We start from the raw sequence: 26,099 nt of genomic DNA on the forward strand, positions 1-26,099 counted from the left end.
GTGGACTGGGACTTGAGAGAATAAGGGAAAGGTACTGACTACTGGCCAATAAACATTTAATCACATCTATCCATCTCTCTTAGGGTTTTATACTGCTGTCCATCACTGTACTGTGTGAGCACCTTCATGCAAAAATCAATAGCAATAGTGAATTCTCCAGAGGATGTCACAGAAACTCTAGCATATCTTCTCTTTCTGGGTCAAACTTTGTGTTTGCATAGCCATACAGTCACACTCTTTGATTTTAATGAGATATCCTTTGAGCTGTATTAAGGAAACTTCCTGTAATGGTACAAACATTAAACTATTCCTCCAAATATTGCTGCCAACAAGAAGGAACAGGTTCAGATACCACCGTCTTTCCTTAAAACTTAAAAACGCACCCAGAATATAACTTCAGAAATCTTGAAAAAGCTAAAACACCTTCTCTGAATTCCCCAATTCTTTCACACAAATGAAGCTGAAATGGAATTCAGCACTGATTTGCACCACATGCTTAGCAATGTTTCTACAAAATGTTAGTATTAGTTTTGTGGCACCTATGCAGAGACTTACACTGCGTATTTTGGTACATTCTTTCACTTAGTTTGAACATTTGATGAACAAATGATTTCATAGTTTGCCCATCAGTCGCACCCTCTTCATCATTTATTATCAAAAAAAGGAAGAGACAGATCTAAAAATGCTTTCAAAAAAGCTGTCTCATTTCATAGAGGAAGCAATTTACTGTCTCTGCCATTTACATCCTTTGTCAGTGTTAATCCTGTATCATCGTATCTAAATGATGCTACCATCATCTACAGTCAGATCGATGTCTACACTCCATCTCTCAGCACACTCAATGCATCGCATCAGTTACGAACATGTGTATTTACACATAGAGACTCAGTTTCATTTAGTATCTACTGAGATACTGAGGTTCCAGTATGCTAACCCTTAATGAGGTTATATTTAAATACAATTCTGATTTTCAACAAATATAACATTATTTCATTTCTTTAAGTTCCCAGATGTTAATGATTCTCTAGAAGAAAAAAAAAAATCAATTAAGCTGCCTGTCAGGAAAAGGGTGGGCAAGTAAATACACCAATAAAGTATGTACATACTTCTATTCTTTGCTGTAATCTCTCAGTGAGCTGAAAAGAAATCCTCCCCTAAGCTTCAGAGCTGTCATTTTCATACCTGTATTTTGTGAACACAATTAGATATCATCTCAGAAGCATAACTGAAAGCTCTGATAACAGCTGAAAGATTTCTTCATGAGACAAGGCTTTGTCTCTTGCTATTGCCACATATGAGTAGGTTAATATAACCATTGATACATTAAAAAAAAAAAAAACACCTTTATGAGCCTGGGTTGAAAAGGACCATAATGGTCATCTAGATTCAACTCTCACATAGACACTCCTCAGCTGTTATTCTGTTTTCCTACTGAAGTCACTGGTTACTGGAGAAAAAACCAAAAGCTTGAGATCCCTCCCATTTCAGTGAAGGCAAAGGCAGATGGGATTCACACACAGGCAGCCTACAAAGATGCACAGATGCAAAGCAGCTGTCTGAGCATCTCTCCTTCCTGGGGCTGGTCAGTTAAGATACCAGCAAATATGAGCAGTCCTCCAGTACTGTTGCAGTGAAGCAGAGGGAAGCCTTCCCTTAGCATTCAGTTCATTCATTACAATTCCGCTACTTAGAAACTGTATGGGAACTGAGTTTTTAAACCTCACAAGCTTAGTTTTAAGGCATGGTATCTGCAATCAAATACTTCAGAGGTTTGTACAAGTATTTTCTGGATACTTGCAAGGGGATCTGGCAATCATTTTAGTTTCCAAGGTGCAGAAGAATACTTAATATTGATGGAGGAATCTTTAGTGGGTTTGCCTCTTAAAATGGCCTCTAACATATAACAATACTTCAGTAACTGAAATGAGCTGCCCAGAGAGCTGGCAGAGTCCCCATTCCTGAAGGTATTTAGGAGAAAGGTGGACATGGCTCTAAGGGACATGGGTTAGTGATATGACTTGGTAGGTCGAGGATCTTGAAGATGTTTTCTAATTCAGATGATTTTACGATTGCACAATTCCTCACCCTGCTTTTGCCATTTACCCCAAAGCGAGGCACCTTGAAGGCTCCTCCTTCCATGCAACAATCTCTAGCATTCCTTTCTCCTAACCCCAAAATTAGAGTTACATGTGCTCCTGTTTGCATGTCCCTTCTTTCCCTTGCTAATCACCAAACTTCTTCCCAGAAAAGTTTTGATAAATTTTTAGGGTTACAAAACTGCAGAAGGAATGACAGAAAAGCAGTAAAAAAACATTACAGCATATCCTCTTGTCTCCCAGCACTCAACCTTATAATCTCTGTAATTAGAAAGCATTTGCATTGCTTTTTGTTTTTCTAGAATAACTCAACTTTAAGCAAACAACATACCTGGAAATATTTCTATGTTCTAAACATAGAAATAAAAAGTTTTAATGCAAGTTAAGCTGCACTCTTTCCTATAGCATTCCCTACTGTGAAGGTTACTGTTTTTAAAAGTCTGTTTATACTGCACCATCTGTTAGACTTCTTTAAACTCACTTTATCCTTTATTGTGTGCTGTAATTAATGAGGTTTTCCGTATTATTATCATGGTAGCTGATGTTTTCCTTTATAAATGAGAAGCAATAGCTCCCTGATGAAAAATTCAGCTTACTTCTACAAATGAGGGGAATTTCCTTGAGCGAGGACCTTTTTACTTTGGTGTCATTGTGGTACCTGAACAGAAGCCTTAGCAATAGTGCAGACCACCTGCCTAGAGACACCACAAGAATTAAGTTATAGATGAGCTGGATTCAGTTAGTATGGCAACGTCTGCAAAGGAGAGTTGTCATATATGACTACTGCATTGTTTGGCAGATAACAAAAGCAATGAGGCAAAATAAGTCAACATCAACCCCCCCCCATAAGCTTTTGCTTCATCCACGTGAAGTGGCTTTGAAATACATCACAGAGATAAGGTCATGCTTCTAAATGCCTTTTTGACTAGGATGACAGTTGCTGCATGCTCTTGTCCTCTTTTTTATTTTTCAAGTTGCAAACCATCTTATCTTCCTGGGATACAACTGAGTGCTTATAACTACACCAGCATTCTTTGTAAGAACAGAAAATGAATACCAAATGTGAACACTGGTCCAGTTTCACATAGCTAAGGGAGGAAAAGTGATTAAATGATTAAACAATCTCTACTTTTCACTTCATCAATAAGCACACTACCCTAGAAGAGAGAGCTCTTCTTTTCCTTGAATTTGACTCTGACTTCATCTCTTTTCTTTAACTTTCATCTGTTTTAAGTACCCTTCACTCTGCTGTATGTAAGAGACTTTTGAACTTTCCATTTAGTTTTGGCTAAGGCCTAAGACATAATCAGCCATCTTAAATGACCTCTGATAGTTGCCTTTCAAAAACTTAACAGCCTACCTTCAAAAACACATTTCTCCATCTGCCCATCAAGAAAAATGACCTCTGATGGTCTACACTCACAGTTCACTGAGGGCTGATTTTCCCATTTGGGTGGGGTTTTATGGAGCTGATTCTCACACTCTCAGCCCTTCAGGATCCTTAAGCACTACTTACTGTTATACAAGTTCAGTTTGAAATCACTGGACTTGATTAACAACATATATATGCAATTAGCCCTCACTTTGCCAGTAATAGCTAAAAAATTAGGTGTACACAGAAAGAAAATGGAGGGATTACAGAAAAAAATATTGCAGGCCTTCTTATGTCACAAAAAAAAAAAGTAAAAGATTTTTTTTCCTCCTACATTACTATAAAAATATCCTATCAATAAAGGACTGCATTATATATAAATGCGCACACATAAAAATACATATATAGTGCTTTATAGAGTGCCAGAAATATTTGGCTTACTGCTCCCACTAGCCTGAAAAGAGTAAGAGGCTTCGCCAGGATATAGTGATATAGAGAAGGAGTATTGCTACTACTCTGACCTGTACTTCTAATATAAGACAGCTTGAGCCTAGCTGTTCTTTATCTTGAGATATGAGACTTGCATAAAGACTCACTGCTGCTTCCCAGAAACTCTGGACAAGAGACAAATCTCTTGCCAAGCCTTTTCTCTGCCTGTGTATTGACTAAAGCTTGTATTTATATGCTGTATCACAAAATTATATTAAGTATTAAAGCTGACTGATTAATTCATAACAATTATTGCTAAACAAATTATTCTCTTCACAGAGCACTGAAGTATTTTTCAGATTCCTCAGTTACTTGTTGTTCTTAAATAATGAACTGAGTGTTTTCAGTTTCACAGAACAAGAACAGTTATGTTTTCAGTTTGAATGTCACAACCACTTGCATATGTTATTCAAGTCATACAGTACTGTTGCTTAATTTTTTTCTTGTACAGCAACATCATAGATGATTATTAAAAGAAATACTCATCAACTCTTAGACAGAAACAAATTTCATTGGAACCTACAGTAGCATTTACTGGCAATATATTTGCAATTAAAAACATCACCTGATAACTTGGCACAATACTATAATAGCGTGATAACAGCAGAACAACTGAGAACAATACCAAATGCAGCAGCCACAGATGATGAAAAAAAAAAAAAAAAAAAAGCTGCTTACCTTTGAAAGGTGCCTCAAGTTGGTACAAATCTCCAGCAAAAGACATTCACCTTCACTGCCAACCCTTAAATGAGGTCTGGGAAAGGGTGGATCCTGGCTCCACCCCTTCCATCACTCAGGTACACTGCATGCACCTGAGCTCCCCTGGGTTGGCCCTGCCTTCTCACCAGGTGCTCCATCACTGGTTCAGGTTGTGACTTAGCATTTCTTCTACGCTATGGTATTCCTACTGTTAAACTATAGGTATGCTCAGATTCATTTCAACTGGTTAACTAATACAAAGTAAATTTAGTATTTTGTATATATGGTTCACAAACACTGTGACAACTATGCTCCCAGAGACAAGCAGAGATAAGATCATCACATTTGTTGTTTCAAACTCTCCCATTTCTTGGGAATCCTCTGAATTGCATAAACCATGTGTAGCCTTGAGTAACGCACAGACACCTTTCACTTTATAGCTTAACATTCACTAAAAATAAGTTAAAAATCTAAAGAAGCCAAATCTAGAGAGAATAAAATGAGTAATTATTTCAGAATACTGCACTTTAAATGCACATCACTTTAATTCTAAACATAAAATCATCACAGCCTTTAAATGAGCTGTCCTTGTAGATTTTCAATTGTTTCCCTGAATTTTTATTACTGTTTGCATTTTGAGCTGAAACGATCCTCAAAACACATCACATTCCTCCTATGGCAGTTGTTTTTAATGAATTGGTCTTCACTGCTTTTCTGCTTAAGACAAAAATCAGCTTTTTCTGAAGCACAGCCAAAGAGTAAGCAAATACCCACTGGGGTAGAATTTTGATTGTAGACTCATTTTTATGCATCAAAACACATCCAGGTTTCATAAAGAAACAAAACCATCAAAATATGCTTGTTAAGGACAAACAAAACATTAAGGACAAACAATCCATATAGTAGAAGCTATATCTGATTTGCATTTAGGTTTTAAGACTTTTTACACAGTGCTGCAGTTCTCCGTTAGGCTATTTAAAAAGTTTATGGTTTTCATGAACTTCCATAATTACTGAACCACTTGCTGATGTCCAGCCAGTTGTAATGAAAGTGAAACCTCCATCTACGCCAGAAAGATTTTATTGAAATAGGAAGACACAGCAAGCAATCTACAAAATCCACTGAAATGGTACCCCATGACCCAAACTACCTAGCACAGAAAGCTACATTTAAATCAATACTTAATTCGGCAGAAAAATCAATTTCTCTCCCTCTGCAATCCATAAAATTCATCAGGAAAAAATTACCCCTCACATGTTATCAGTCCCTTCAGTCTACAGGTTTAGAATTTAATTAGAATAGACAATTTCAAGCTCTGTAACAGGTTGGGGTGCTATGCTATAAGGTATTTTGTGATGTATCAATTAAAACATAGATTAGATGTGATGTTGTATGGTAGCTGTTGAGTCACGGCTTGAACCTCTGATTGAGCACCTGGGGAAAGGACCTGGCCAGCCCTGGGAGCACAGGTGAAGGCAATTCAGCTGTGCAACCAGAAGGGATGGAGCCTGGCTACACCTCTCTTAGATCTCATTTAAGGGCTGACTCCCACCAGGCAAGGATCTCTTCCTGGAGATCTCTCCTTGGTGAAGCTTTTTTCTGCAAACCTGGTGTCTTCTGATATGGTTGAACAATCTTCTTCCTTTATAGTACCTCTCTACTGTGCTAGCCCTTTTGTTATCACACCTTTGTTGTAGCACCTTTCCCATTATATTGACCTGTACAGTTGCTACTGATGTGGACACCTACAGCTTTTATAATTCTTCTAACCTTCATTTACTAAAAAAGCAAACATTGCCCATAGGAACATTTCAGTTAGAGAGGTCTGTAGTATCACGCTAAGTGCAGGTTCCATTTCTGGAAAATACTCAGCTTTTTGCAGAGGCTGCGTAGGACTCAGACAATCCTATCTAACAATTTATCTGTTAGGATTTAGCTTTTCTTAAGGTAGGCCACTTTGCCTTTATTCTTCTAGATGACAATTTTAGCCCGGCTGTGCAATAGTTAAAGAGCTTAACTGCTTAGTACGTGCAGAGCCCTCCAATTCCTATTGGTAAGTATGTGCCCTTGGGTATTGATGTTACACGTTTAACTGGGCATCTTACTCATTTGTGAACTTTCCTTTGCACTCTAGTTAGCTCGCTGTTAAATACTTTTTTAAATATAATGTCTTAGTGATAATGTTTTAACGTAACTTACAAAATAATATTAATCATTCTGTTTCATATTTGTTAAACCAGTGGGGTTTTTTAGAATGCTTATCTCAATAACAGGCTGAATTGCTAGCACATACATGATAGAGCCTGCTCTCTCATTACATTACTGTTTTGCTGCTGTTCTAACCTTCTGCCCTTTTCCACAAGTAACTCTTTACCTTTCCCTCTCTACTTTTTTGGAGGGGGCTGTTAGATATTTCTTTCCTGAATTTAGATTGTCTATACTTTTCAAAGTCTTTGTGCGAATAGAGACACATCTTATCAAAGAGGTCTAGCCTCTGAGAGTTTTTCTTCCATTGTATCCCACAGCTCAGATCTCTACATTTTTTTCTATTCACAGTCCTATATTGTCTCTGACAGAAGTTCAATAAAATTGTCTTTCTATCCACAGTATCAGGATTCTCAACATTGTGGGAACTGAGTGTTATAGACCTATAGTCTATCTCTGCTGAGAAACCTGAACTCCCCTGCCTGCCTTATTAGAGAGCAGGCCTCTGGCAAAAGGAAGATACCACTTGTATATTGCTGCATCACTTCTACTGTTTTCAGTCAACTAATTTATGTCATAATTCCTGAATGTTTCCTTTCCACACAGTCAAATGTTTAGATATCAAAAAGGAGGAGCTCTGCTGCTGCTATTGGTATTGCCTCTTTTGCTAAAAACAATTTTAAATTAGGTTGCTTTACTACCTTCTCTTTATTACTATGCTTTATTATTTAAAACCTTCCTCAACTTAGTCGCTTATTTCCTGCTTCTAGTATTAACTATACAGTAATCACACAACGTTACAACATGGCACCTTGACTTCCCACCCTAACAAATACAAAGTTCAGGGACTGTTTTAAGTCTCACTTTATTCTTTTGCTCCTAGTCACATAAGAGCTCCAGTAGATATGTCAGAAGTGCGTATAATTTGAAAATGAAAAATGCAAACTGTTATTTACATAGATAGACTGGCAATGCAGTAGTAGATAGAGCTCCATATATTTGTTCAAGCCTGCAAGCACAAAATCCAATCCTACCTAGCCCTAAAGTATTCCACCTTTCTAGCTTTCTGGATCCCTTACACTATACTTGAGTCATCTTTTAACAAATGGGAATTCTGTGGCTGTGTGCAGTGACTGAACTCATTGACCTAGAAGGTCATTTACAAATTCTAAGTTTCTATTTTTCCTTTTTAATTTTCAGTCTTCTTTTGTGTTCTAGCATTGAATGTGAAAAAAAAATCAAATTTTAACCTTCTTTTATCCTCCCTGCACTCACTGGTATGTTTACCACTAGCCATGAACTTTTTCTCTCTTAATTTTGTATTTGGAGGCAAGACATGAACAGAGGAAAGGGATGAGGAATGTGTGGAACTAATTCAGTGTTGCAGGCTGAATGGTACTTGCACATCACAGGGCTTGGTTTGTGACCTTATTTTCTGTTTTTCAGTCACCTTCAGTGGTACCATTCTGGTGGATTTCATGTAGTTTCACCACACCTGCTTTACTCCTGGGAATGCTGTGTGTGGAATGCCTTTTACACAGAAACACACTCTTTAGGAAATGCATGCGGATGTGAAGACTGTTCTGCAGCCAACACCAGTATGATTACTAAATAATATGTACACAGTGAAATGTCTTTCTGTTCATTGTTAACAATGCTCTGAAAACCAGGTTGCAACCCATCAAAAACAGATTAGGGCAACTCTATAATCAGTGATAAAAAGTGCAAGGGTGAGGGCTCATCTCACTTATAGGTACTTCACTGAAGTTGTAAGACTAATCACCTGAATAATGAAAGATTATTTATCCCAATTTTATTTCAGTCTAAATTAGAAGACTATACTTGCTGTAAAAACACGAATGTTCCCTGCTTTATTGCTGCAATAATGGTTTTGTTCCTGACATGGATCAGCATGAGCTCAGATATGTTACTAAGGAAAAATTAATAAGAAAAAACTCCATTCAGCTCTGCAAGCTATAATGAGCCTGTATTTGTCAAATGGCTTTATGGTGAAATGAAAAATTAATCATAAACAACCTTTCTGAACTGCTGGGTACACCATCCACGTGCTGGCTGTGAAGTCCATCTTTAGCAAATAATGTTTCGGGAGGTAATCTGTATGGGTGAGAAAATAAATGTACAATTTCATTGTTAACAAGTACAGATGTAATGAACAAGAAATGCAAGAGCATTAAAAATATGCTTTTCTTTACCTGTGCTAACTTCTGTGTGTGTTCTCACTAAATACTATCAACTATGTAGGATTAGGGATCAGATCATAAGAGCGTTATAACATGCACTGTACAAGACCTTACTGAATTTCAAACACATTACGGGTTGTTTTGCTTTCAGTGGACCACTGCTAAAAAGTTTAGCTACGATCTAGCTTTATATGCATTCTAGGGAATGCACATAAAGTGCTGTGCTCCCAGGACAGGTACAAGGAGGAATATTTAGAAGCCTAGAAGAAATGTGCTTTGAAATCAGTCTCCCTTGACCCTATTTTTATGTTGCTTTGAGGATAGTGCGTTGGGAATGATCCTTAACTGATCTCAAAGTAGTGCACCCTAAGTGAGTTTCCCAACAATAATCCATATTGGCTATCTCATCTCTTAAACATTGACATACATAGCCTTCTATCCCACACTGCAAGAAAGCTGGCATTTGCTTGCTTTGCTAACCATGTGAGACCTACTTAATCTACATTTCTTTGGTTTATATTTATAAACAAGGAGACTAAACATGAAGACAGTTAATCTTTATACTTTTTCTCTTCGTACTTCAAGAATCAGATATCTTCTACCTTAGCAATACACAAAAAACATCTCTCAGTGACTAACACAGACTGTGTGTTTGCAGTGTTTTTCCGTTTACCAAATCTAAACAGTGAAAATGTAGTAAAGAAGGTTCTCCACAATTTATATTAAGCAGTGAAAGTGCTCCATATAGTATTAAATGATAGCGTTGCATGCAATCTATGCACATTATCTGAAGGCTTATATACCTGTTATATATCTAAACTTAATATAGACAGCCATAATAGTTTGTATGAATAGGAAACACTGTGCTTATTGAGCCACAGTTATGAAACTAGAAATGAAATTATATTCCTCCACCATAATAGTGAAGCCAATATATAACATTTTAAAGAACAAGCACACAGTAATACATAGGGTAATACTGGAAGCCACACATTATTGCTCAATGCTATCAAAAAGCTGCATCTTCAGATTCTTTATTGAAACACATTACTTAAATTGTTGAGACAAAGACAAAACTGTTCAATTTCAGCTTCTCCCAGATTTCTGTTTTTATGAAATTGCAGATTATTTTTTCTTCTAATAGAAGTGTAATTTATTTCCTGATTAAATTTGTCTAAAGATGTTCAGTCCTGATTTTTTTAAGGCCGTATTTAGGAGCACAAGCCCTAAGCAGTGACAGCAGAATTCTCCTTTGCTCCCACTCACACCCTACATTAGAATTTTATTCCTCCTTTCATTACCAAACACCGAACAAATAATGTTGTGCCTTCTTACAGTGCTAAACTTTGCATTCTTTCATATAGGTGAAAATCTGAGCTGTTGTACAGGTATCTCATTTGCTACACAATTTTTTTTTTTTTTTTTTCCTTTTAATTAATCACCAGTTTGGTGTGAATTGCTCGTACTCTCCATTCCACAAGCACGGATTGTTACCCAAAAACACACCTGGCTTCATGCAGGACCTTTGCCAAGACCCAGCCATGCAGGCACGTCACACCTGTGCTCACTCCATCCCCACGTGGATGCAATGAGGCGTTTTCATTAAATTCAGCTGCTGGGATTCACTTTTGTGCCTGGGAACTGCTACGTTAGACTTTATTTCCACGTGATGAGCTACCAGGACTCTGATGTTCTGTACCGTCCTGCAGGAGGGCTGCAATTCAGCACCTCAGTTTGGGCATTGAAGAGATTTCACCTATGGGCGAAGCACAAACTGAGGCTCTTCTTGGAGTTCGAACGAAAGAGACTGCAAAGAGTCCCCAGGCTTCCAGCCACGCTTATTAGGGCTTATCAGCAAGAGTTAATTAAAAGGTAATAATTAAAGGAGTGCTTTTAGTCACGAGAACAACTAGTGCAGACAGCGCGGTACCTGCAGCAGGTGACTGCACCGTTCCCGCCGGGCTCCAAGATGTCCTCCCGGGCGCCCTCAGTGCTGCCCTGAGCCGTGCCCGTCCCTCCCTATCTCCTCCCCTACGGAGGGATAGGAGCCCTGGGACCGCGCAGCGCTTCCGCCCGGGGAGCGGGGCAGGGCGGAGACAGCGGCCGGCGGGCGGGAGGGAGCGCTGCGCGGTCAAGATGGCGCTTCCCGTGAGCGTTCGGGCGGGCGCTGCCGTGCGGGACCTGGCCCTGCGATCCGCCCGCCTGCGGGGCAGCTTCCCGGTGAGTGAGCCCTGGCCGCCGCGTCCTGCTGAGGAGGGAGCCTCTGCAGAAGCCGCCCTGCTCCCCGTCCCTCTGTCTGCTGCTGGCCGTCCCTAGGAGCGTTTCCTCTCGGGCTCCTGCTGGGCTCGGGGCTCAGCTCAGTCCGTGGCTGGAGAGAGATTTGCTTTCCTCTGGCTGTCCCCTGTGGCTGCTCAGGTTGTGCTGAGCCTGAAACCCCGCTGCGTTGGGAGCGCTGGAAACAAACAAACGTGTAGTGATAGAAACAAACATGCTCGTAGCATTAGGAGCAAGCAAACTCGCCCCTCTCGCTGGCCCGGGGCGAAGGTCCTGGGAGCAGCAGAGGGTCGGAGGGCGGCTCTGCCTGAGGCGCTCGAGGCTTAAATCGGTCTCTGGGAGGAACTCGCGTGGCCTTTTGGTGCTCCTCATTAGTTTCGTTTAGCAGTCACTTGATTGCTTCCGTAGTGCAAGTTTAAGCGGTGTCTGGGGCAGCTGCGCTTCGCTGGTGGCTCTGGCTCCCCTCTTTGGGGCTGGGGCTCTGCTGGGCTGATGGCGGGAGGCCTTGGTTCAGCTCTGCCACAAAACAGCAGAAGTGCTGAAGATGAAATGAGATACATACATTTGGGTTAGTTCTGGTGCCTTCCCCTTTCTTTTGTTTTCTTAGCAGATCAGCAACTGCACAGGAGTTTTCTTTGGTCTGTGCTCTTGAGTGTTTTCCTAAAAGCAAAAACCTCCTGGGGTAACAAAGCTGGTTTGGAGCTGAGTGCTGTGTGGTGCTGTTGCTGGGTGCTTGGGGCTGTGTGCAATCAGCTGGCAGGATTTACACTGTGTACCTTTCATAAGGACTGCCCTTCAGCCTGGGGAAACCTTGGTTTTCTGATGGTGGGTACAGTGGAAGTCAGTGCAGTTGAGCAATTGGTTTATTGCACATCTATTTCATATATTTGCACGTGCACATTTAAATCTTTGTCTTAACTGGCAGTCCTGTCAGTTCCAGCAGTGTTTGGTGCTCATGTGTTATGCTGAAGATGTGTTTCTGTCATAATGGCTCAGATGACTCTGACCCTACAATACCACCCCCATAAGCAGCTTCTTTTTGATTCTATAGAGCCCTGATTGGGAACAGCTTTTATAGGGGGTATCTGCTCAGATTCTCAAAATTACTAAGATATTAACGTGTCAGCTTCTTGAATTTGTTTGTTACTTACGAAATAGTGCTATTGAACTTGTATTGTGAATGACATGTTCTTGTGTTTGAACTATCAGATAGTAAGAGCTTCTCCCCGGTTATGCTCCTTCCTACAGACTGTTTTCAAGAACCCTTTCTTTCCAGTGTAACAATGAGTCAATTTTTTTTTCCAAGTAAAACATTTTTTTTCTATGGAAAGGTCTTCATTTTTTGCGATGTTGCATCATAGATTTATCCTTCACCTTTGATGGTATCAAGCTACAAACCTTTCTCCTGGTGTAGAGTCTGCATTGTGTGGTGCTACAAAGTAGCAAGATGAGGAATGTGAGAGAGGCCTTTCATTGATATAACTGCTATCATTTGACCCATTCCCTACTTAGTGTTGACTGGAAATTGCACCAATAATTTGATTTATTTACTATAAAACAGCAAGATCTGTTTTGTCCTCAAAGCCTGACACAGCAAGAAATAATCTTATATTTTTAAAAATACTTCTTCTGGGATTCTCCTCCGTTATTTCATGTTGGGAAAGGCTCAGACTTGTGACCAGCTGAGCGTTTGCTGGAACAGTTTGTTGGAGCTCTGGTACCAGGAGGTTCAGGCAGGAGCACAGCAGATTGGTTTTGTTTCTGATCCAGTGCTTTCTGGTGTTTTCATAACCCTGTGTAAGTTGATGCCTGATGAGGTTCAAAATCTTTCCTCATAAGGCTGGTGGTAGGAGTAGTATTCATACACTTTGTTGCAGAATTGCTCACGTCAAAACCATTGGTGCTGCTCACAGCTATGTTGAAACAAGGATTTCGAGAAGTTTGGTTGTGTGCACTCATAAAAACCTATATGAAGAGGCATTTTTTTTCTCTGCAACTTTAAATGTGGAATAAATGGTGCTTGATCTTATCACATGAAAATATTTTATCATCCTTCAGCTTTCCCTTTGTCTCTTTAACTTCTTATAACATTTTTTCCCTTTTTCCCTTCTTCGTGGATTCAGTTCTTTGTGCTCTTGGAGTTTAAATCTGACCAAGTGTTTCAAGAAGATAAAAGATAAATTTCAGTTGTCTGCAGTGCTTGTGGACAAGCGTATTTAGACCTGCTCTTACTGGAACAGTATTTGTAAAGAGCTGTGACAAACGCTCCAGGGACCTTTCTGCAGCAGAATTCAATCTTGTTGGCTAGCAACAAATAGGCTCCGTTGAAGGCTGTTTATTTGAATGGGAGTTGGATTCAGCCCTTTGGGAGAATGCTGTGTTTTCAAAATAGCTTCAGATGCAGTGAATTTCAGCGATGAATATAAATAAGGAACAATTAAGTCAGAATCATAATAAAATGCTTAAGGTAACTCTCAAATTTTCTAATACAATGGTCAGATAATAGTTAGTGCATTATACAGCCCTATGCTGGCCTTCAAAACTCGTCCTCAGTCCTACCGTAACATTTCCAAATTTCACACATGTTGAAAATATTTTGAAGTAAGAAAGAAATGATTGGACGCAGGAATATTCCTGCTTTAAAATCTACTGATTTCTGTGGGGGTTAAAAATAATCAAGATTGTTCACTGCAGATGCCTTCAGTTCCTAAACTTGATAACTTGTGAAGCCTTGTTAATGCTGAATGGAGGAAGTTTTGTCTTTGTTAAGGAGTTATCAGCTGTAAGTGGAGTTAATGATCTTCCATGCAAGGGAAAGCATTATTTTCAATAACTTGTAATTTATGACTTCAGCAGCTACTCATGTGCCAGAAATCTTGCTTTTTTCTTTACTTTCTGTTAAGTTGTTGAAAGCTTCTTGAAGGCTCAGTCTGCTTCTATATTTGGCTTTCCCTGGTTGTCAGTTTCACTATAATTTCTAATATTTTACATTTAGAGGCAGGCATTACATGAGCCTCCTGACTTCCACAAGCAATAGTTTTTGTGTGTGCTTATATTAAAACAAACAAACAAAAATACCATCCTCTCTGAACTGTAGGCAGCACTGAAATGCCAGTACGCAGCAGAAGTTTGGCCCACTCCTTCCTGGCAGTTCCCTCAAGCACAGTTAGAAAATCCTCGTTGAAGGATTTTGCCATTTTTATTGGCCATTCTTTGTAGTTCATCTAAGTATATTCAGAGGATAGGGCCAGTGAGCTGAGGAGGGATGGGCTTCATGAGTATGGCATGTGGTTGAGAATTGCCTGGGACATCTATGTTCTTAGACCTGGCCATGGACCAGTAAACTCTTCCATCTTCTGATCTGCCAACCAGTTCACTCAAAGATATACCTTGCTTAGGTACATTTAGGATTAACAATTTTTTTTCCTATAAAAGCAAGTTCTTTTTTTCATTTTTCAGCCTCCTGAGGTGTTAGTAGACAAACTCTGTTTCCTTTACAGGTGTGAGGAATTTTCTTCTTTCCTCCTATTCTTTTTCCCTGGAATAATGTCAGTGTGTGTGGCAATTCCTTATTTTTTTGTTCCAGTTTTATTTACTCTGACTACCAACAAGGATGCTCTGAGGGATGCCGGAAGATGGTGATTTTCTTTTGGGAATAAAGTGAGGTGTGCATGGAAGTGCTTGAATTTTGGTTCTTTCTTAAGAACAGATAATTTTCCCCTTTTGTTTTGAATATTCATTTGTAGTTGGAAGTCTTGAGGAGGCACTTAACGGGACAGTTCTGGGATTACTGAACCCCTCCTGATTTATTCTTTTGTTGCTGTGGTCCACACCTGCAGCAAGCAGCTCATTATTGCCTGAGACAGTCCAATCTTTCTGTGCATGTTTGAGACTATAATCTGCAGCTTTAAGCATATGCCCTAAGGATTTACTACAGAAAATTCTGTTCCTTAATATTCTCTGCTGATGAAGCCAGTTTGTAGCCATCCGTGTGTCAGAGCTGAATGCTCATCTCCCACCTCAGCATCTTAATAAAATACAGGACGCAGACAGGAGGCAGGTTATCGCCGCAACTGATTATGATGGTAACTTTGGGAATGGTAATTAAGCATTGATCCATAATTAGTAGTGAGCTACTGATCTTATTTTAACCAGGTAAAAGTAGGTATAGGTATCAAACTAAGAGGAGAAATTAAGATGGAATGCTGTGATAAGTCCTGTTTGTCTTAAGGAAGGTGGGCGACATGCAATATTGACCTTCAGGATATGGTGGGCATTAACTCAATGTAGAGCAAGTGGCTTTTTGCACATTTGTTTGCTTTCAGTGATTAAATTCTAAATGGGATGATTTTATTTGTCTGAAAATGGATAGATGTTTTGAGAGCATTGGTAACAGCAACTTCAAACATGCATTCATACAGCATGTGCTTATGATACTGCTGGAGCAATGAGCAAACTCGTGGGAGCAATGATGAAAAAAAAGAAAGATGAAAACAGCAAGGTATTATAGGGGTAGATAAACTGAGGAATATAAGCAATGAACAAAAGTCTCAGTTTGTATCAGGATGACAGAGATGACTCTTACTGTTGTTCCTTTGCTTTGGCGTCTAATTCCAATCCTCTTAAATTCTTTGGGAGATGTGAAAATTTTGTAGGAGTTGCCTGAGATGGAAAAGTTAGGAAGATGTTTGATTATATTTGGTGGAGTTGTCTTCTTGCTCAGGACCTTTGACTAAAAAATCTGAAGCTGCAAATTAAACGCCGGGAACAAGTCACTCGTGGAATGCTGCTTTTTTTTTTTTTTTTTTGGTTGGTTTTCTTCCTCTGAGGGATCTATGGGCAAAAGAACAGCTTAATTTGACATCTGCTGATTTCATGGCAGCCAAGAAAGCAGCTACAGCCTTGCAAAGAAAAAAAAAAAAAGGAACTTCTACATAATTTTGGTATGAAACTGTCTGGGAAATTACAGTTATGGGAAAGATTACATATGCAAATTATAGATAAGTGATAGGTAAAGATAACACAGATATCTATGAAAATTACAGATGAAAGCGCTATTAAAAGTGGCAGAATACTTTTCATTATCAACAGCTTTCTTGCTTAGCTGTTTAAGGTCTGAAGATGGCATAAGAAATTTATTTTCCCCTAATTATTTAGCTTCTTCGACTGTGCCTCTCTAAACACATTGGGAACAGTGAAGATATTTAATTAAATTATTTAATGCAGAATTTCAGTCTGGGTTTGTTTCTTAGTTAGATGGCTCAGTTTAAAATAGTCTACAGCAATGTTGTAAATATAGGGAACAGAGGATCTGATATTCAGAGTTTGTGTTAAACATGTTGTGAAACACTGAGAGAGATGGGTCTGGGGAATAATATGTATTCAGTATTACTATTTTTTTTTAGGACTACATTTTATTTACCTAAGATCTGTGTTAGGACTGATGTAATTCTGGGTTTTAGGAGCTGCATAGGTCTTGTGTCAGATGTCAGCCAGAAATGAAGGAACCTTGCTGCATAACCTTCCCATCTGTGGTCTTTTCCCACATCCTCTCAGTAAATACTTCTCTATGTAGCGTTAACAGAGGTTATTTTGGTCAGTCAGTTTTCTAGCTAACCTGTAGCCTATACAAGGAGACAAAACCATGGCACACAGAGGAAGCTGGAGAGTTTGACTTCTCTTCAAGTCCTGGAACTTGTTTTAGATTCAGGGTTGCAACCTCTAGTTGTTTCTCAGTGCTTTTTTCCACCACTGCAGAGGTGGCTCATGTCACATCCCGTTGGTAGTTCCTGTTAAGAGTGAAATGAAGTTAGATTTTATGATTAAAAAGTAAAATGTGTCGTTTTAATTCACTCACCGCTGTAACCCACCTCATTTCTTTGAAGATTTAGTAACAAAGATTCTGAAAAACCATCCGTCATTCCAAGTTGTCTATGAATTTGTTTACAGACCGCTGCTGTGGCGTTGGGGCTGAGTGGATTTGGGATCCTCACACAGGGTTTGGTCACAGAGCAGTGCTGAGAGTTGCTGACCCTACAAAGTTGGTGCTTTCCTCCTTGTCCCCCTCATGCATGGGACTTGTGACTTCAGTTCATTACTCTGCTGTCTTTTACGAGCAGCCTCTTGGGTTGACATTGGCTTTATTGGTGCCTTTGGTTGCTTAGTGCCTGATTAATGTTATCAGCTTGCAGGTAGGTAATGTTTCTTAAGAGCTACTTGATGAACGTGTTTCTGGTGAAGGATTGCTCTCCTCTACCCCTTGGCTCACTGATGAGCTTTTATTGTGCACTGCACTTCTACATGTCTGAAAGCCTCAATCCTTGCAAACAGCTGAGCGCAGGCGATGAATGCGCCTGAGTTTCCAGAAGGCAAAAAACTTGAGGTGGCTTTGTTTTAAAGATGACTTAAAATAGACTTTCATTTGCCTGGAATGTTTGATCAGTGGTGTAAGAAATGTAGAAATAGACTTTAAGGTCAGTCTGTTTGATGATGAAGAGATAATGCTGCTCGTGGTGTCCCAGACTTGCTGTGAGATTTGAGGATGGCAGCAGGGTGAATTTTCAGAGTGAATAATGAAGAAATATTAATAATAAAGGAAAAGTGTCCCACAGAGTAAGGAAAAATGCTCATAACCTTTGGTTTCCTGTTAAAAAGCATACTTTCATCCTCCCTTCTGTGACAGGTACTGATTTCTGTGCTGCTGTGCCAAAACAACCAGGAGCCTGTCTTTCCTCTTATATGTTCATCCCTTTACATTCACTGCATGTAGGTCTAAGTCCTCCTAAAACCAAATGCCTTTAACAATAAAAGGTGATTTAAACAAAAGCTGTGCATCAATCAGTTTTGTGGTGCTTCTGGATTAGTAAGTGTTGCAGTCCATTCCATACAGTTCAGTTGTTTGGTAAACCAGTTATGACTTATGCATGCAGTAAGACTGTTACTGCAGATACTTCTCTGTATTTCTCTACTGCTATGGACATTTGCATGTTTATTGCTTTGGAGTGTTATGCTGCTCAGTGCTCAAAGCCGTAATCTTTGTGATGACATAATTAGGTAGCGTGGAAATTATCATGATTTCACTGCAAGTATTCAAGAACTGGAACAAAAACTGTGATTATGTTTCGTATTTGCTTCTGTATGTTGAGAAAGCGAGCTTAGACTGTCTAAATTGACATTTAATTAGTGTTTCTCTTAAAATATCAGTGATTTCTAATGCTTGAGGATGTATTTTTTCCAGTGCAAGAAACTTCTTTGACAGGTGTGATTATCTGAGCCCTGAGTTCAGAAACATTCCTGATCAATCCGCTGACCATGCTTTGAGGTTCCAATAACTCAGGAAGCTTAATTAGAGTGAGCTGTAGAAAACGTTCATATTGAGCTCTTTATATTCATACTCTTTATATTTCATGGTTGGTGGCAATATAGTTTTCGAGTTATTATTTCCTGGCTGTATTTAATATGTGGGACCCTTCTTCATAGTTGCATAAAAATGTGATTTAAGTCTTGTAAAAATGAGGAAGCTTAAACACTTTGTAAGGTGAGAGCAGAAATAATGCATTTAAAATAAATGACTATTTGTGATTTATGGGAGGAAGGTAGCACTGTTCCCATTTTGGAGAAGTAATGCACATCACCAGCAGTCCTTCATTTCCAAAGGCAGGTAATGTATCGCAGTATTTTCTGCGACTGATGACTCAGTTGTATACAGTGGTAAGTTGATTTTCATCAGGTACTTCAAAGCCTTTATTTTTTAGGTCAGGAAAGCATGCTTTTCTGAAAGCTTTCAAGTTTCAAATAAATAAAGTGGGCCTTATTTGACTAAAATTAATTACTAATGCAAAAGAGCTCTATTGATAGCTAGCACACTGAGAAAAGGAGAAACTGAATCTGTGAATTTGTATTCTTCTTTTTGTCCAAGCAAAGGCTCTGAAAACTATTCCAGAAGTGCCGAGCTTATGTGGATGTACAATAAGTATTTTTAATATTGTTTTACTTACAAGGTTTAATTAAAGAATGCAAGATATTGTTTGCAAATGGTTTGTGAAGTAAGCTGAGGGCATGCTGCCCATCCAGGGCAGGGGACTGAGAGCTCAGTGGCCAAGCAGGCAGCTTTTGTTTTTATTGCCATCCTACTTCTTACATGGCCTTAGCCATGTTGTTCAAACCAGAAGGTTTCTGTGTGATCTTGTAGGATGAGGAGCTCGCAGTAGTTAGGCTGTGTTTCAGAACTCAGTGATTCACCTCTCAGCTGAACTTCAGTGGGATTTGAACAGGTTCAGCTCTGTGCAGTCAGCCTTTAATTGCTAAGTAGAATGCATCACAGAACTTGTCAGTGTCTGAAATGCTCTGGCACTTAATTTGCAGCAATTTCTATTTTAGTGTTTGTAAACAGAGGCCTTGCCACTCTCCTGCATTGTGGTGTAGGGCTGTGAAGGGTTTGGCCATGCGCTCCTTAATTCAGGATGAACCCATGGCTGCCAAACTGAGTGCTGAGCAACAGGTGGCAAAGTGTGACAAAGGGAGTCCTGAGGTCAGGGGCTTCCTGATGAGGGGCTTTTCTTCCTGCTGTCGCTTCTTGCACCCCTGAGATCTGCAGTCCTCAGAAAAGCGTGTCCACACACACCCATGAAGATTGTCCAGGTCGTAGCTGCTAAAATCTGCCTCATAGTGCACAAGGAGGTGGGCTCAGATGCTGGTTTTTAAGATAAGGAGAATAAGGCTGACAGAAAGAGCTCAAGTCTGACCCTGTGCTTGTTCCTTGTAGTTTACAATGGAGCTTAGTGGGTGGGAGAGTGTATTTACAGAATAGCTGTCAAAATCCCTGTGTGTAAGCAAGCTGCAAGAAAAGTCTGTAAAGTATAATCATTACTGGAGGCTTTAAATCCGCAATAATTGAAGGACTCGCTTCCAGTTTATTCTTGTCTCTGCTTCTTTGCATGAGATGTAAACAGGAGGGTAAATCAGAAAGCTGCATTTGTAAACATGACTTAAAGACATACTGGAACAGTGTAGTGTTCTTATCTTTTTTTTTTTTTTTCTTGAGCTAATGGTCCAAGTGAGGTGCAGTGTAAGAGCACCGCACACAGTACGTCATTTCTAGGGCAGAGCAGAGGCTAAACTTGGAAACAATCAGTTTGCAATCAGACTGATTATAGAGGGACAGGAAGGCGGACAAGGTAAAAGCAAAAGGATGTGGCATAGAGTTGTAGAGAAAAATGTTCAGGAACTCTTGAACTAAAAATGTTCCTTTTAAATGTTCCTCCTCAGCTATCAGGAGCATTCAGGAGAGCTGTTAAAGGAGGCCGTACAGTTTTGTAAAACTGTTTAGCTTTTTCCAGCCCCACTTCTACTGAGAGTGCATTTACTTAGAAACTGGCAAAGTTTAACTGAGCCGTACCATTTTATCTGCAGTGCTGAGAGATATTCAAGACATAACTGAGATTGCCTCTAAAACTCATACAAAGACTTGGATTTTTATGTGCACCTTGCTATGACTGAAGTAAAATGGAATAGGAGCTATCCAGGGACTTTTCCTGTTCTAATCTGATCTGTTTGACTTTGTAGATTTGTTCCAACATGGAGAATAGTGTCAGCTAGTTTGGTGCTGTCTTCCTGTCATGGTTCTGGAGTTGTCCTCTGATTGTGGTGTTTGTTAGAGCACTGCTCCAGATTGCATCTGCTGGGTGAAGTTTTGGAAGTTGGGCTTCAGTGAAGGAGTTGAGCAAAAAGGCTTGATAGCAACAAGACACTTTCAAACTGATGGATGCACTCCTGGTGTTCCAACTTCCAACCCACTAACCAAAGATGGCTAAATATGTCTTCTCTAGCTTTTCATTTAAAACAGGAACATGCCAATTTTAGAAACAGAAACTAGTTTATTACTTTATTTCTCATTTGTAACTGTCCTGATGTTTCCTGCTGGGACATGCTGTGATTTCTGCCTTCCTATCTCTCCTTTGCAGTGGCTCCTAAAAGAACCTTGCAACAAATTTTTATGAAAGTCTTCAGAGAAGAATTTAACTAATCACTGTTTCTGTTGCATGAACTAGAATTAAAATCTTGATACAAACACCTCCTGTAATCATATATATATTTTAAAAACAGCCCTGTTTTAAAGAGGGGAACTGCAGCCTTGTGGCAGCAGACACCTTGGCTTCTCCATTCTTGTGATTATAAGACATCGTGTTCCTATTAACATTAACAGTGGTGCAGTAAAATGCATGGGGCAATGTCAGCATTATATGGGCAATTGGTGGTGAAGTCTCAACCAATGTCAGGTGTGGTTGGAGAACTGCAGAAAGGTGTGAGGCAGGAGCAGCTTTCTGGGATGGCAGGAGCGCACGGAGCAGTTGTTTGATTGCTGAAGAGTGCTACTCTGTAAAAGTCACTGAACTGCCTCTGGACTGAGCTGATGTACTTCTGCTTAAGCATGACTTAAGGGTGGATTAGTGTATGCAGAGACAGAATGCTCAGTTTTGAATAAGCTCATTTGGGTAATTGAACAACAATATTGAGGCAAAGATTTTCCAGTGCAGGATTTAACCTTAGGCTTTGCTGTCGGGGGTTTATTCTCTCAAGGTAGCAGCTTGATTTTCAGTAGTGTGAACTTCTAAACAGAAAACATTGCCTGTTCTGCTGTTTGGAAGCTTTAAATTCGCATGCTTTAAAAAAAAAAACAACCAACCAAACAAACAAAAAAAACTTACAGTTTTGAAACTCTTGGCCATACCCTCCACCATTTGACCCTCACTTTTGTCAACAGTTCACTGGCAAAAATCCTAATAATATTAACATTTGATGCTGCTCTTTTAACCAAACCACCACTTGTTCTCCTTTTTGTCGTGCACGCAAATAGAGTCACTTTTTATTTAATGCAAGTACCTTGTTTCAAAGAATCACAGAGCTGTTAGGAGGAGTAGTAAGAATTCCCCATCAGAATCAACTGCCTGGCTTTAGTAAACAGCAGCAAAGTGCTGTATTTCATGTTGTTTGTTTTTTTTTGTTGGAAGTCGTGTTACATAAACCTAACAGCTGCAGCAACAGATCTCACTCGTTCTGAAAAGTGAGTCCACAGGTCAGTGGTGTAAAAAAGTAAATTGCTCCAGCAGTTTATCAATCAAAATGCTGTAGCCTTAAAGAACTTGAAAGCATGAACACTTTTTCCCTCTCTTCTTATGAGGTATAGTTCATTTTACTGTGCAGGGTGCTTTGTGTGGTGCATTCTGAGTAGTAAATTTGGAACTGAAAGATTCGAAGCTGAAGCAACACTGCTTGATATTAAGGTGATTTATAGTGTTTTGATACTGATTTTAACAAGAAATAATTTCTAACCGCTGTGGGAAAAATATGTGAAAAAATTGTTTTATGTCAGAAAAATATTCAAGGCTTCGTATGAAAGGATAAAACTAATTTCTTAACTGAGTCAAATATATCATGGAAGCATGGAATGAAGTGTTGCTGAAAATGCCCACTGCTTGATCAAGGTGGTCTCTGCTAATATCAGAGTGAACTGTGTGCTGTGTTGCATCCAATCTGAAGTCAGCACTTTGGGGTGCTGGTGGAAAATGCTTTCCTCTGTGATTCTGAAGTCTGGGGGCCTGCTGTCTTGGAAAGTGATAACTGATTCTGAGTGATAATCTAGATGGTGTCACCTGGGAAGGACATTCTGCATCATCTATGTTATATAGTTGCATGGCATTGGTTATCTTTGGGGAGAAGAGAATGTGTGGTTTGACTTAACATAGCAGACCTTGGAGCCCATCTTTCTTACCAGGAGTCTTTCTGTCTTGCTGCTTAATGATTTGTTGTAATTTCCATACATTTGCATTTTGTGACTTACATGTGTGATGAACTTTCCATTCAATGTACTGCATTTCTCCTAAATTTTTGTTTCTAGTCAGACTAACACTACTAATACTTTTTAATATCCCTACTGCCAGCAAACTAAGTATGCTAGTTTGTTTTCAGTACCTTACGTGGCATAACTCAAGTATATAACATAGTAAAATGTATTGCTCTCTGAACTGGTTTATAAGGAAGCCTGCTACTTAGTTGTATTTTTGATGCTCCTTTTTGTTACGAACTTCTACTACAACTTTGTCAATTACAGCAGCTGTATGTCAATAAATACAATAAAAGTTTATTTCCTGTATTGATGAATGGTATGCTGTTTCATTACTGTCATCATGGTGTATCTGTTTCTTTCATATGCGCTTGGAATTGTATTACACAAATCGAATAAACTGGAATGCTGTAGGATGCGATGGGTAAGCAAATGGATTTTTGGCTGGATGCTTTTATTTTATATAACATAAGTTATGCACACTTCTTAGTTTTGAGGCAGGATGCATCTGAAAGATTTCCCCGTAGAGAACCAAGTTTTTCTCCCCACTTGACTTCTTTGTGGTACAACCATTACAGGGTAGTCTGTATTTATGAAACTTGATGTTATATACATTTCTCATATAATCTGCATTCATTCAGAGGCTTTGTGGTGGTAGAGTCACTTCATGCTGGGTCTGTTATGCTATGTCACTTCAGTAGAGCAGCAGAGGGGAAAATTATTATGCGTTTGTATTTGACCAGCTTTACTTTCAGGTGCTTTTAAGTGGTCCATATTTGTTTCACGTAGTTAATACTGGTTTTCCTGCTATGGATGGAAAGGGAACGTTGGCTATCACTAAAGTGTGTCTTGCGTTCAGCATCGGTGCAATAAAGTCCATTAAGTTCATGTAAACAGTGGAGCTGTTCAGATTTTATAGCTGTGCCAAGGGATGTTCAGTTACCCCTGAAATTTGCTGAATGGTGATTTTGTTGTTGTTTTTTAATAGTGCTGATTGTGTATGGCACTTTCTGAAAGTGCAGGGTTCCACCTGAAGAGATTTGCCAAGGGAAACCATATCTTCAAGGTTACACTTTTAAAAGGAATTGTCTAAACGTGATTACTGAACTCAAGGTGGGAAGGCAGTTAATGTACCTTCGTAGCCAATGTATTTTCATGTGGAATCGGGCATCATGAGTACAACACTTGTAGGGATCAGCGTTGCTTTTTGCACCAGATTGACCTCTCCATCCTTCTTTTCCACTTTCTTTGTGTACTTGCACAAAAGGAGAGTTCAGCATTTCATCCATGTTGAAGGAAAATACACAGTGCTTAACAGTTTCCCCCCCCCCACCAGGTGGCTTCACCAAGGAAGCAAGAGAATGAAGGAATGAGCGACCCCTCAATGCGCTGATTCCTAAGGGAGAAGTACTGGTAGTTCAGTTTGAAGCTTGCATTACTGATGCTCTTATTTGTGGATACATGGAATGTTATTCCTGAGCAATTTTGCTGAAGTAGTTAACATGCAACTTGACAACTTTTTGTGACTACATTAGGGTAGTTTCTTGTGTTTTTTAAAAAAAAGCACACACATAAAAAGCGAGCGCTGCAAGGATATCTCCTGGGTCATCTGAAAGATGTTGTGCGTCAGAGTAGTTAACGGTGCATATGCATAAGGACAAAATTGTCTCTTTGTAATGTTTACTGAATCTTTTTTATGTTTTGTAACTGATTTCTGCTGTAAAATGTGCTCGTAGTTCCACTCCAGATTAACGATCTATATAATTTAGCCTATCTTTTCTGTTTTGTTTCCGTTGCTAGCTGAAGAAATGGCAAACTGAGTAGTGGAAGAATCTAATCTGGCTGCTTTCTGAATGCATTATTTGTATGCTACTCATAGTATTTTATATAAAATAAACCAAACCAAGCAGTGGAAAAATAAGAGGTTATGTGGGTTATGTGAACAATCAATTTTTTCTGCAGCAGTAGTCAATAAACCATTACACTATAAAGTACATTGCCTCGTGAAGATGGCCAAGAAAAGATGTTTAATTTCCTTGTATGCCTACGTCGCTGATTTTAGTAGCACTGTACATATGTAATTGGACAAGACACATGGTATCTATGTACGTAAAGTAACGGAACATAAGGCTTCTTGAGAACAAAACAGCCAACTACTTGTAAGAGTGTTTTTCTGAAAGCCTCGTCTGTCTGTACGTACTTGCTCCATATTTTTATGAGTCTGACTTGGTAGCAAAACTCTTGTAAAGTGGTGAAGGGAAATGAGAGTAGAAGGGAACCCCAAACACATGTGCTTGGTACTTGTGAAAAGTGCCAAGCAGGAGAAAATCCACTGTGAGACTTGTACTGGATGAAATGTTCAGTTGTAAAAGAGCTTTAAGTTTATTAATCTCTTTGATTAGAAATTTAATCTTAAACGCTTCCTGATAGGACATTTTTTAATTCCTCCTTAAAGCTATTATAATTATTTAAAATCGTAAGCTATATAAAATCATGGATGTATCTGGTAGTGATGTTCTGCTTATTTTCATGAACTCATTTATTTTTGCTTCTGCCCATGGTTTAAACTAAAGAAAAAAACACCCTTGTAACCTACCTGGCATATATCATTCTCAAATAAGAGTTGTTCTCCACCAATGCTGTGCACACAAGACACTAAAAGCTCATATAAAGGCCCTTTTTTTTTTAAATTGTAGTAATGTAAGGTCTGAAGGTTTGAAGCTTTCAGTAGAGCTGTGAATACTTCCATCCCTTAATCTGAATTTAATTTGAATTTGCCTTTGTTCCAGTCTGTGAAAACATACCGTCTAGATTTTCAGTTCTTTCATCTATGCTCTTTGGAGTGATTTTAAGCGAGCATTGTCTATAGAAATTGTAGCTAACACAATAAGAAACAAAATGTCATTTAAAAAAAAAAAAGG

At 39.2% G+C, this 26,099-nt stretch overlaps 2 protein-coding genes across 4 annotated transcripts in view; one reads left to right on the top strand and one right to left on the bottom strand.

Annotated features, from left to right (window-relative positions):
• Positions 1-11,061, bottom strand: part of TAFA1 (TAFA chemokine like family member 1) — a 289,154-nt gene extending 278,093 nt beyond the window's left edge. For 2 of the 3 annotated variants that reach the window (XM_042823582.1, XM_042823581.1), the window contains exon 1: positions 8,899-8,979. Coding sequence is in view for 1 of the 3 variants with exons in the window: in XM_042823583.1 (XP_042679517.1) it covers positions 8,899-8,947 (49 nt within the window). In the remaining 2 variants the exon portion in view is untranslated. Of the gene's footprint in view, positions 1-8,898; positions 8,980-10,992 lie in introns of those variants that run through there. The other variant, XM_042823583.1, reaches the window with a different exon arrangement.
• A 118-nt stretch (positions 11,062-11,179) lies between these two features.
• SUCLG2 (succinate-CoA ligase GDP-forming subunit beta) overlaps positions 11,180-26,099 on the top strand; it is a 101,916-nt gene continuing 86,996 nt past the window's right edge. The window contains exon 1 of the mRNA XM_042823310.1: positions 11,180-11,282. Coding sequence (XP_042679244.1) covers positions 11,199-11,282 — 84 coding nt within the window. The 5' untranslated portion in view covers positions 11,180-11,198. The remainder of the gene's footprint in view (positions 11,283-26,099) is intronic.

Source organism: Centrocercus urophasianus, unplaced genomic scaffold (assembly GCF_019232065.1).
Source record: "Centrocercus urophasianus isolate 14NV4802_14NV808 unplaced genomic scaffold, USGS_Curo_1.0 seq_22, whole genome shotgun sequence".
Lineage (NCBI taxonomy): Eukaryota > Metazoa > Chordata > Aves > Galliformes > Phasianidae > Centrocercus > Centrocercus urophasianus.